Source organism: Populus euphratica, unplaced genomic scaffold, assembly GCF_000495115.2.
Source record: "Populus euphratica unplaced genomic scaffold, PopEup_1.0 scaffold23.1, whole genome shotgun sequence".
In the NCBI taxonomy this organism is placed as follows: domain Eukaryota; kingdom Viridiplantae; phylum Streptophyta; class Magnoliopsida; order Malpighiales; family Salicaceae; genus Populus; species Populus euphratica.
The window spans coordinates 1206796-1219923 of NW_011499892.1; the positions used below are offsets into that span (position 1 = coordinate 1206796).

The 13128-nt window shown below is 28.7% G+C and overlaps 1 protein-coding gene across 1 annotated transcript; it reads right to left on the minus strand.

Moving 5' to 3' along the window:
• Positions 1-9930: 9930 nt before the first annotated feature.
• LOC105131452 (small nuclear ribonucleoprotein Sm D1) lies at positions 9931-11961 on the minus strand. Its single transcript, XM_011034434.1, has 4 exons — positions 11869-11961; positions 11699-11775; positions 10278-10469; positions 9931-10170 (listed from the first exon to the last, which is right to left on the minus strand). Exons 1-4 carry the CDS (start codon positions 11880-11882, stop codon positions 10115-10117), a joined length of 339 nt encoding a protein of 112 aa, XP_011032736.1. The 5' UTR covers positions 11883-11961; the 3' UTR covers positions 9931-10114.
• Positions 11962-13128: the final 1167 nt, after the last annotated feature.

Consider the following 13128-nt stretch of genomic DNA (forward strand, 5'->3'; position numbering starts at 1 on the left):
TTCCAGATATGACTAATTACAGAATAGTGTTCTGGTTTGGACTACACCGGCATCTCTTTTCTAACTTTGGTTATCTCTTTGTCCTTTCAATTTCAGTTCTTAAATTCATCAATCAATCCTTTCATTTATGTGATAGGCCTGCATTTAAAATGAATATTTACCACAAATTAAAGGTATCTAATAATATTAGATATATTATTATAAAACATGTTTTAGTTAACGAGTTATTGATACTTCAAGTGCAAAATGATGATATAAAACCTTGATAAAAATGCATTTTTAAATACTAATCAAAAACCAATAAGAAGAAATAACTAATGAAGAAAAAGAAAAAAAATCTAAATTAACTAGGATAACCCTTCAAATCAAGTTAACCCATCAAACTTGGGATCTGTGTCATGAAAATTTGATAACTAAATAAAAAATTGACAGATTTACCTATAATTAATTGGGTTAACCCGTCAAGTTAACATGTTAAACTCGGGATATGTGTCATGAAATTCTGATAATTAAATAAAAAAATTTAACATTAACAAACTAAACTAAATAAAAAAATTAATTAAACAATAATTTAACATTAATAAACTAAATTAAATAAAACAATTCATTAGAAGAAAAAATAAAAACAAAAAAAAACAACTACAATAATTTTTAGGATATATTATAATATAATGGAATAATATAATATAATATAATATTAATAATGAGAAAAGTTAAAAGGCTTAGGAAAAGCTAGAGTACTTTCTCATGCCTTTTAAAGTAATAAAGATTAAACTATTTTATTCTAATATATTTATAAATAAAAAAATTAATTTTTTCTATGAAATGTTTTTTCATAAGTTATTCATTTTTTTTCATTTTTTTTTAGTTTTTGTTGTCAAACTAACTTGAATTTTGAACATTTTAATAATAAACAAATTCATTCAAACTACATCAATAAAGTTAAAATTTATGGTAACTTTATTGTAATTTAAATTATGGTCAGCTCTTTTTTATTTTATTATGAATTAGAATGGTAAAATTTAAAAAAAAAATTGATCTTTAAATTTTTTTACACAATTAAAACATTTTAAATATAAATTAGAGATCAATTATATTTTTTTTTGGAGGGGGGTCGATAGTTGAATGGAAAGAAAAAAAAACTAGAGTGACAAATACAGGTAAAATTGATAGTACTAGCGTAATTTATTTAAAATTTTTATTTTTGACCCTTATCTTTTTAGGAAATTAGGTATTTAGTCTCTATAATTTTTTAAAAATATATTAAACTTTATTTTCTTTATTTTTTCAGTTTTATTTGGTTGGAAGAGAGAAAGATCACTAAATTACAGTTTAAAAAGAAAAATTTGTCATTGTAGAAAATTTAAACCACAAATAACTATAATTTTTTTATCAAAAAATTCTACATAACGAGAGGATAAAAATTATGTTTTCTCTTTATGAAAAACATATATGAGTCCATCAATATTTTTCATTTCATATTGATTTAGAGTTTTGAATTATTTTTTTATGACATATCATCTCCTACTGCTAACAATCATCACTTTTTTTTTTAAAGAATACATGCCCGCACATGAGCCCTTTCTACTTGGGCTAGGCACGTGACCTAACTTTTTTTTAAAAACAAATACATGTGTTTTGTGTGTTTTAAAATAAATTAATATTTTATTTATACTTGTTCTCCATGACTCTTTTTCTTATTTATTCTTTTCTAATTAGCAATTAATTAGATTTTTTTATTTATTAAAAAATTAATATGAATCATATATATCTTTTTTAATATATCTTTTTTATATTAAATGTTTTTTGTATACCTATTTGAATATGTACGCATAGTATTTTTTTTATATTAGATACAAGTTCATCTCTATTGTAATTTTATTTCCATAAAAAAATTTGTCAATTGTGGTTAGTATAACTTATATTACAATATTAAATATCTTGATTTGTCTCTTAATTTTCAAACTTATGTTTTCATTTGTTGTTATTGGTTTTTATTAATTTATTTAAATAATAGTTCATGACCTATTTAATTTAATGTGTATATAAGTTTTTTTTATTTATATTTATATTTTTTTAATTTAAAAAACACATTGAGGTATTCTAGAAGTTCAGTTTTTTTTTATCATGTATTAATGTTTCCAATGGAATCTCCGTTCTTATAATTTTTTTTTTTATCTATACTTTTATAAAAGTTTATTTATTTTTAATTTTACCCTTCAATTTAAGTTGACAATTCATTATTTTTTTTTTCATCCTTTTTTGTTTTTCTTTTGTTGATATTTTTGTTATTTTTAGTTTAAATTTCGAAGTTAAAATTTGTTACTGCACTTTAATTTATTATATTTTTGGATTTTAACTTTTATTTTTTTTGAATTTTTTTATCTGTAATTTTTTTATTTTATATTTTAACATTTTATTTTTTATATATTAGGTTTCGTGATTATATCATACATAATATTTCAAATTTAAGGGTCAAGTCAAGTGTAAATAGTTTTTTGTTTTGTTTTATTTTCTAATATTATCATTTAATATTATTTTTTAAAATAATATCATCAGTTTTTTTAATTTTTTTCAATCAAATTAACCTTAATTTATTTAAATAATAGTTCATGACCTATTTAATTTAATGTGTATATAAGTTTTTTTTATTTATATTTATATTTTTTTAATTTAAAAAACACATTGAGGTATTCTAGAAGTTCAGTTTTTTTTTTTATCATGTATTAATGTTTCCAATCGAATCTCCATTCTTATAATTTCTTCTTTTTTTTTTCATCTACACTTTTATAAAAGTTTATTTATTTTTAATTTTATCCTTCAATTTAAGTTGATAATTCATTGTTTTTTTTTTATTTTCATCCTTTTTTGTTTTTCTTTTGTTGATATTTTTGTTATTTTTAGTTTAAATTTCAAAGTGAAAATTTGTTACTGCACTTTAATTTATTATATTTTTGGATTTTAACTTTTATTTTTTTTGAATTTTTTTTTTTGTAATTTTTTTTATTTCATATTTTAAAATTTTATTTTTTATATATTAGGCTTCGTAATTATATCATACATAATATTTTAAATTTAAGGGTCAAGTCAAATGTAAATAGTTTTTTGTTTTGTTTTGTTTTCTAATATTATCATTTAATATTGTTTTTTAAAATAATATTATCAGTTTTTTTTAATTTTTTTCAATCAAATTAACCTCACACACCTTTTTTAATTAAAATGTTGATTTAATATTTGTTAAACAACACATAAGTTTAAAATGTAGAAAATTTTATATATAAAAAGGTATAATTTAATTGATAAAATTTTAGATTTATTTTTTAAAAGTTATTAATTTAAATTCTATAAATTTTAAAATTATTAGATATTTATATGATTATAAATTTTAAATTTTTTAAAATTAATTAAGATATTGTAGGTCGGATACCTAATAGAGAAAAAATCTATCTTCTAAGCACTCTGTCACGCGGTGGTGGCCAGCAGTCACATGACTTTCGTTAACTGTCATGTCATATAAGCACAAGCAAGAGGAGAAGACTGCGAATTAGATATTTAGTGATTTTCGTGCTGGGCAGGGGGTGCTTGTGACCACAAAAACAAAGAGCGCTCAGATATTTATTCGAAGGGTCACCTCTCTAGAAGGTGAACACTGCGACTTAGATATTTTTGTATCCATGGAGAATGCCTCCGAGTGTGGTTGGTATTATTTTTTAAAATATTAATATTAATATTTCAAAATAATTAGAGAATTTCACTTTTCTTTTCATCTTTTTGGACGGCATGAACAAGGAACCAAATCAAGCTTAAAACCCTTGAGATGCATATCGTATGGAAGGCTTTCAGCTTTGACATTATTATTATTTTTTTAAAAAGTAATAACTTTGTAAACATCACCTTATTGTTTTCAATGATCGGACATATCGAGGAAATCTCTCTACCATGTAATTCTGGAATTTGGCATTGACTCTAAAAATCTAATTTTAATGGGCAAACCGTTAGGAGTTATTTAAAAACAAAATAACATTCTACTTTTCATAGATCCTGTTTAATATATAAATTAATGTTTTTCTATACAAAAACTATATATATATATATACACACATGGATTTATTGACTCAATTAGAAAATCTTTGTAAGGTATGACTCAAGAATTACTTGTTTTCTCATTAAATTGATATCATCTTGAATCCCGTACCTTGCTTTTCTTAGTGTTCGAAAATTATTTAATTAATATGATTGAATAAAGTATAAATAAATAAAAATTTAATTTTAAAAAATCATTAATTTTTTAAAATTTAATTATTGATTTATAGTACCTAATCAAAGATTAATAATAATAAAAATTAATTCTTCAATATTTTAACTTTTATAATTCACTATAAAAAAAATGAAGGAAGAGATTTTAGCTTTAATTTCTTAGATTTTTTGATATACTTTATCACCTCATTTTTAGTTTTCATTCTATTTAATGACTTGTTTTTTCTCTTAAATTTAAAGCTTGAGTTAATGTTTTGTTGTGAAATATTTGAGTTTTTTTCTAGTTAAAAAATCTATTTATAGGTGTATCTAAACATGTTATACATATCCTAATCGTATAGATAACGAGTAAAGTTTTATAAATAAATGATTTATTATTAATAATAATAAAAGTTTAAATAATTTGAAATGCTTCAACAACTAAATATTATTTTTTTAATTTAAGAATTGTCATTTTAATTTTTATTATGCCTATTAGGACTTCAATCTTATATGTATTGCATGTTTGAGTATATATTTAGCATGCATAATAATATTATTTGTATTGTATTGATGTTGAAATCATGTTTATTTTGAATTTTATTTTATAAATTTAAAATTATATACACTTTAAGTTACTTTAAATAATATTTTATATGCTGTATACTCTTATAATGATAAACTAAATACCAATATTGCTAACTATCTAAGATAATACAATATATTCTTGCGGTGCGTTTGAAAGTTTCACGCCACTAAACATGCCCTTGCACTTTTCATCATTATTCATCTAATTACAATCCCTTCCTTCTCTTTTTATTTTATTTAAAAAATAATAATAAAAGAGTGAATAAATTCTAATGAATTGGTCTTGCAACCAAAGGTGATATATTTGTACGTGCATATAGCGACGTTTGGAATTCCAGAGAGGTTTGTATTGCTTGATTAAATGGATCGACCGGCGGATGTGATGTGAGCGACAGATACCGGTCAATGTCGTGATCGAAGCTTTCACTCCATCACCCACAGGACCCGGCTCGATTGTTAAATCAAAATGGTTCCTGAATCTAGGTTCAGATATGGCTTTTCTTCTTCTTTTTTAAACCCTCGATGAGGGAGCAAGGTGTACCAGAAAAAAAGTGAGGAAGCAAGGCCGTCCAGAAAATGACTCAAGAACAATCATTCGTCGGATCGACTCGCGTGCTTCGCTTTCGAAGATAAACTTTTGGAGTGAGAGAAAGCTTTAGGTGACCCAACGAGAGGAAGGAACACTAAAATAAAGGATGGGCTCCAAGAGAGGTAAAAATTGACATTACACCTACATATTCCATGCACCGACGGGTTTACCATAGTTTTCATGGCGTATGGTTCTTGCTGATGTTAAAGTTATGGAAATGGAGGTGTGCCAGGTGGCCAGCGCACCGGGTGGTGCTTAATTATTACTTGTGGCTCTACTACCAGTCCGCCACCACCTTAGCATTAGTTGCACCGGTCACCATAAATGAACTCGATCATGGCGTAACCTGCAAGGAACGTTCCTGGGAAATTCAAAGAAGACGCGGCCTAGAGCCGGATGATTTGGAAACATCTAAAATGTTCTTAGAACTCTTGCACGAGGGACTACGGACAGCTACAGGCTCGGTAGGAAATTACGCAAGCCGGGTTTGGAATTTGGATTCCAGCTATTATTGACCACAACGTTTCTCTACTTGGCGTTTTTCACTTGTTTTTTTAATTTTAAAATGATTTTAAATTTTTTTAGATATTTTAATATATTAATATAAAAAATAATTTATAAAAAATTAAAAAATATTATTTTAATATAATTTTAAACAAAAAATATTTTAAAAAATGACCATGTTTCCAATCAATCAACATACACATCAAATTCATTTTGCCATCACATGGAGTGGCGGAGCTACTCTAGAAATTTATTCAATTATACAGTTTATTTCGCTCCCTATGGTTTCATAAGTTATTCAATTATATCATTAAAATTGTAAATTGGACCCTCCTAAATGCTTATAAAATAAATGGTTTCTCGTTAAAAAAAATATATATATATCGGGTGGTTTTAGCTTTTTATATGAAAAAAATATCGGGTGGTTTTAGCTTTTTATATGAACATTTAACAAGGTTACAATATTTCTAATTCATTTAGATAATTATTTTGAGTCCTGGCTCAAGTCATCAAGGACAACATATCATTTATATATATATATTCAAAAAAAACCTGTTGTCTGCCCTTTATAGAAAAAAAAAAAACCAATATGCCAATTGCATGGGAATTTCTCAGGGCACGTCCCTAGTGTTTTTTTGATTGACCCGTCCTAGCATAGCTAGACTCTTTTCTATTGCCTTTTTTTTATTATTTAAATTTTATTATTTAGTTTGAAATTTTTATTTTATTTTGATCATTAGTATTAGACTAAGAATTAACTAATTTTTATATATTTTTTACCATATATTAAAATAAAAAAATTAATTCAATAAAATTCATGACCATATCATAGATTTTATGAGTTGAATAAAGTTAATTTAGCATTTTTTTAAAAATATATAATTTAATTTAAAACAAATAGTCAATTCAACTATTTTAAAATTTGAATCATCATAACAAATTTAATAACAATACCACACATTTTTTTTTAATAGTATAGGTATTTTTTTTTATATCGAAAGCAATTTTTATCAAAGCCGCAATGAAAGCGCAAGAAATAAATTAATCAAAACAACTAAAAAGAGGAGGCTTTATAAATATGAAAAAACCTATGTCAGGCGCATGGCCCCCCGGGCCCCACACCCATGCTTTGTTGTGAGAGGCTATTCATTTCTTTTTGTTTAACCTTTAGGTTTTCCTTGCCATTTTTTTTTAATGTAGAGTTTTTATTAAATTTTATTATTTAATAATATAATGTTAGCAAATAATTTTTTTATATAATAAAATAAAAAAATTAAATCAATTCAAAGATTTCATAATTCCAGTTGCATATTTAATGGATTGGCTGGAATTAATCTAATTGTTTTCTTTTATTAAAATATCTAATTAACAAAATTACATGGAAAATAATTCTGTTTAAACTATTATAACAAGTTTAATTATAATATCAAAAAATTTATAGTGATGTAAGTATTATTTTCTATATCATAAAAAAATTAAGTTCACATTATGCGAGAAATAAACTAGTATAATTTATTATATAGAATGCACCAATTCATTACTTTGATTTAAATATTAAAATCGTTTATATTATTTAAAATATAATGAAATTATTTATTTTTTTATTTAGATGACAATAACTTGCACAAAAGTTGAAAAAAAAATGTGAGCAAGTAATATATATTAAATTGAAATCTTTCACTTTAATTAATAACTTAAATAAGTCATATTTACAAAAATAGATAAATCTAATATAGTAATTATATACTGACACTTTGACTTGTTTTTCTTACTTTAAATCTAATAAAATAAAAAACTAGAGGCAACGCGAACAAAAGAAATCTGTATCTGTCTCGGTCGCCTTGGATTCGTGTCTTCTCTCAGAAACCAATTCTCCTGATTTGGCTACATTGAAAAACCCTAGATTCCTCCAACAGGTACTAAGAAACAGCCCGGGTTTTTACTTTTCTTTGTTTACTTTCAACAGGTACTAAGAAACAACCCGGGTTTTTACTTTTCTTTGTTTACTTTAAACCTTGCTTGATTCCAGCTCTAACCGGGTTTTGAAAATCATCACTTTTTTCAGCACAAAATAACACATGTAGTGATATACAATTACATGATATATTTTTTTAAAAAAATTGATAAATATTTTGATTTGAATTTAAAAAATAACTTGTATCCTAAGATTTAAATTTTAAAAAAATTAAGGACGGTCTTCCTGGTCAATAGACAAACCATTCTGGGTTCATAGACTAGTTAACAGTTAGCCACAAAAGTAGCTGAAAGATGCCCCTGGTTTTGTTGTTGTTATTGTTATTTTTCCTGATCATGCCCATGATTCATGCTTTATATGATCAAGAAATTTATTCAAATGTGCCACCAAACATAAGCTTACCAAAATCACCTCAGAATACCATATTTTAGATGTATAATAATCAGCTTGTAAATTAACAAACTGTAGAGAGAAAAAAAGAAGAGCAAAACCCTAAATCTTGCCGTCGATTGATTTCAAGAGGATCTTAAAAACTCCAACAACCCATTCAAATCCCTGGCACCTAAACCCCCATAAGACCATTACTAACACCACTGAGTACTGATCTCCGACTTCTAACCCCAACCCTTTTTTTTTATATCTAAATTTAACCAAACAACTATTATTCAAAAATCATAACCATCATCATCAAGCAACTGCTGGGTTCTCGTCGGAGGAAAAAACATCAGATTCAGAGAGGGAGCCCTTTCCCTTGCGATCAGCAGAATCATCATCACCATCGGGATCCCGAGCAGGATCAGACTTGTCCATGGCGGAACGAGCCTTGTCGAGGAAGGGTTTGAAAGCCATCTCAATAGCTAGCCACCCAAATGCAAGAGCCCCAAATACAACCACCGCCTGTTTCGCTGGCTTCATCCCCATCTTCTTCTTCTTCCTTTCTTTCCTCAGCCGCTGATCTCCGTGTTGATTAGGTACTGTTTTAAGCTTTCTATGCAAGCTAAGCTTGATTCCCTTGGATGGATGTGTTTATATGTGATGGGAGAGGGAAAGTAAGAAAAGGTTCTGCTTGTTTTTGATATCGATTGACGGTCAGGATTGGGTTTGAGCTAGGGCTATCTGGGGAAGGAAATTTGTCTGATTGTTCCTAGTTACCAAATTCAAATTTTGAATCAAATACCCTCCTTAGTAAACAAAATTAATTCCATAAATTATTTTAAATAATAATAATAACAAAAAATTAATAACAAAATACAAATAACAAAAAAAAAACAAATTTAATATAAAAATCAAAAATTCAAAATTCAAAATTTTTTTAAAAATATATAACAATGAAAAGATTAATAACAAAATTTTATATAATCAATAAATAATAAATAATAAGATATTTTTAATTTTTTTTAAAACTTGAAAGCATTTTCTTGTAATAATAAAAAAAAACTTTTGTAAAAATTAAAAAAAAATTAATTACAAAATTGCTTTTACCAACTTCTATAATAATAAATAAATTAAAAAATCATTGTTTTATGGAACAAATACACTTCAGAAAATTGTCTTTTCCTTTTTGTTGTCTTGACTATATTTTTTTATTGAGGCTATCGGTATAAACAAGGGGTATACCCGTCGTTTCAAAATCGATACACGGTGACTGATAAATGGGAAGAAAAGACAACATGCTAGGATTTAATACGAAAGAACTAGCAGGCCCAACAATAATCGGAAACAATTCTCATGATAAACCTTGCCAGCAGTTGGAAAGAATGCGCAGATGGGTTTTAGGCGATCATCTGATCAGCCAGCCAACTTTGTTATGTATCAGCAGCACAACTAAGCAATTAAAAGAGACATTTAGACGGTTCGAGCCATCAATCAGGCCACCGGAAGTGGATTTTTTAACCACTCGCTCCAGTTGCGCAGTACTATCCGCTACATGCAGGTAATTCAAATCAGAATGTTCCATGAATGATAGCATTCCAGCATTGATTAATGAAACTGGATACAGAAGAGTAACATGACGTAAGCTCATCACTTTTGATCTTCGGGTTGAATTTGAAAAGGATTCACCGACAGACAAACTCGAGTCCTGCAATTTGCTTCCATATGGCAAACAGCAAAATAATGCAGTAGCATTCTCTTACTGTTCCTGACTTTACCAGCAGATTCTTGCTACAACATAGGTGTTTACATAGCCAGACGCTGCAAAAATTTAAGCAAGCAAGACATCATTAGCGGCCGCGGCCACGTCCACGGCCTCGGCCTCTACCACGACCCAGAGGCCTCCCTGAAATTTTTAGAAGAATGAAAATTATTAGCAATCTGTTATAAGTAGGAAAAGAAACATTGTGTAACATTTAAATGTAGTTGAAGCCAAAAAGAAGTTAGCAATACCAGCTGTTGGCTTCTTAGGTTTGACCTTAGGTGTCTCCTCGATCAGCAAAGTCTCAAGATTCAAGCTGTCAGGAAGGATGTAATAACGAATGTTGTTGCCCCTCACACTGAGATGATCCAAAGTTACTGGATTTTTCCCTTTCACTGTTAATTTCACTGTTTTCAGATGAGTGTTCATGCTGATATCAACACCTACAATTGGCAAATCAACCAGTTAGAATTGTCATTGCTTCACCTGTTCCACCATATGCACAGTAAAGGAAAATTGGAATATCACCTAATAACACTCCTCTAAAACCCCTAAAGTTGAAATTCATAAAGGATCAGAAAGAAATTCAATCCCAGAACAAATTTACCTTGTAAGAGAAACTCGTAAAATATTTCAAATTCCCCTCCATCATCAAATAACTACAAAGACAACAGGGCTCTGGAAAGTCTCACAATGTCACCACACTTTAGGAAGTACTATACTTGAACATGTGTTGTTCCCATAACATATTTGGATGACTCATCAATTCATGGGGCCAGCCTAGGTCAGGGGCATTATAGTTAGCATTTAGCATACTCAATCTCTAGGGGTAAAAAAGCTTATCACGAATATCGTAAAGAAGACAAGATTCGTGGAAAAGGATGGTGCTCCAAGAAATATAGCAGCCAGCACTTATTCTCCATCACCTTAACTCCAAACTCTGCCTTAGGTAAGAGACTAACCTCCGGATTTGAAAATTCAACTGTTAGTTCAAGCTATTAAATTCCACGAAAGAAAATTCCATAACCATAGATGGAATTGCCCATCGGTCCAAATGAGAAGCAAACTATCTTCTTTTCCTAAATCAATATTCATATAAATTGAATTAATTTACTGCATACTCTAAACACAAGACAATAATCTCCATTATGAAAATTACAATCTACCCAGTAGTTCATATGCAATTTATCAGAACATAAGGCATTCCACTTTACGGTCTATTTAGTCCAGAATTCCCCAGCCCATCAAACACAACTTCATTCGTTTACTTTTTGTCAACTGACTCCACCCCGGATATTTTTCATTCAACAAATCTACCAAAATCTTTTTGCACATGAAGAAAAAGAAGATACCAATGGGGAAGAACAATCTGCAGCAGAGTAGGCATACCAACCCTCACTTTGGAGCTGTCAATGATCCCATATCACAAATCTATCTTTTGCACGACACAGCCAAAACTCCCAAAATATACCATAACAAAGTGAGTAAATTGTCCATAATATTGCGCATCTTCATCCATAGATCAGCTCCCCTAAGAATCTACGGGGATAAAATAGCTGACGAACTTCTTAAATCTGGAGGTCGATAATAGCCCAGATAAATACAAGGGTTTAACAAAACCCCGGGTAGATAAAACTAAAAGAATGAAGGTAATAGAGATAGAAATAGAAACCTGTGATGGTTCCGTGAACAACAGTTCCGTTCTTCAGTTCAATTGAGACGGTCTCATTGTTCAGCTTCATCAAAAACCTAGAGACGAAAAGGATTGATAAAATAACACAACGATCAGATTATTAATCAACAACAGAGAAGGGAGACAAAGATAAGTTAGTAAAAACTAACCTGACGAGCTTCATTGTGGAGTTGGAAGGGAAGAGAACGCTAGCAAGCTAGCTAGGGTTTGAAGAAGCAAGAGCAAAGGCCAGTGTTGGAAGCCAGTGTTGCTTTTTTCTATTTGGAAATTTGAAAGGGAGAGAGATGATCTGCTGCTATTAGGGCTCTCCCTTGCTTTTTTCTATTTGGAAATTTGAAAGGTTTAGAGCTTGCCCTAAACGGTGCCGTTCGGTAGTTTAAAAAAATGACGATGATATTATATAATTACTAGTAAGCACTGTAATGTTTTTTAGCTCTCACGACGCCGTTTGGCTAAAAGACGGTGCGAAGTAGGAACCTGCAAATTGCGAAAAGGCTCCCTACTGGCAGGTCTCCTGCTCTTTTAGCCTGTACTATGGTTATGCTTCTCCATCCTAAAACAATACAGCGAAATTAAATAAATGATTGGTCATATATAAAAATACAAATTATATTTTGAAATTTTATTCAAGCTGGAATAATTCTATGAAATAAAATAATATAAATTATATTTTAAAAACTATAATTCTTTAAAATAGTATCAAGGCCTTTCATATATTTTGGTTTTCTGCGTTTCTTGATTTCATTTTGAGTGAAAAGTGCTTGCTCTGCTATATTACACAAGTTAATGATAGTATGACTAGTAATGAAGATCTGGGCAGCAAGTGAGGAACTGTGTCACCGACTGTCTTAATCACCTACATTTTCTTTCATGGTTGATGCAACATGAATATAACAAATTGAATCTTAACAGAGATTAATTACTTCATGTGGAATTTAATACTAGAATTTCTCGGCACTGAAAAGCTTGCTCTTTTTTATGCAAAGAAGATGAGATCAACTGTCCCCTATTTCTTTCTTTGTTCTTTTAGTCTTTATGCTACATCGGCCAGGCATTACAAATTTGATCCCGTATCAACTCTTCTCTTGTCAGAAATAAGAAACAGAATGGTTCTTTTATTTCCTTTATGATACGATACTGTTTTGCTCTCTTCAGATGACTAGGATCGTCGTATCTGGAGAATACATTCACACCTTTTCCAGTTTTCTTTAATTTTGATGTCTCATTAATTATAACAGTGTCCATATTTTAATGTATGATCTAGGGATAATTACTTACAGCTCTTAATGTAGATCTATTACTGTGCCTCGTGGGAAAGCTGACGGAACCGGATATATGATGCTAGTAACCTGGGATGGATGTAACTTGATAGATAGGAATTTTCAATTCCGAAGAGTTGAGGTGTGGTT

Excerpts from the sequence above, each read along its gene's own strand:
- LOC105131452 (XM_011034434.1), bottom strand. Across the intron at positions 10,470-11,698 it reads TGTTCACGGAACCATCACAG|GTGTTGATATCAGCATGAAC; the intron begins GTTTCTATTTCT and ends TGCCAATTGTAG. Across the intron at positions 10,171-10,277 it reads ACCTAAGAAGCCAACAGCTG|GGAGGCCTCTGGGTCGTGGT; the intron begins GTATTGCTAACT and ends TAAAAATTTCAG.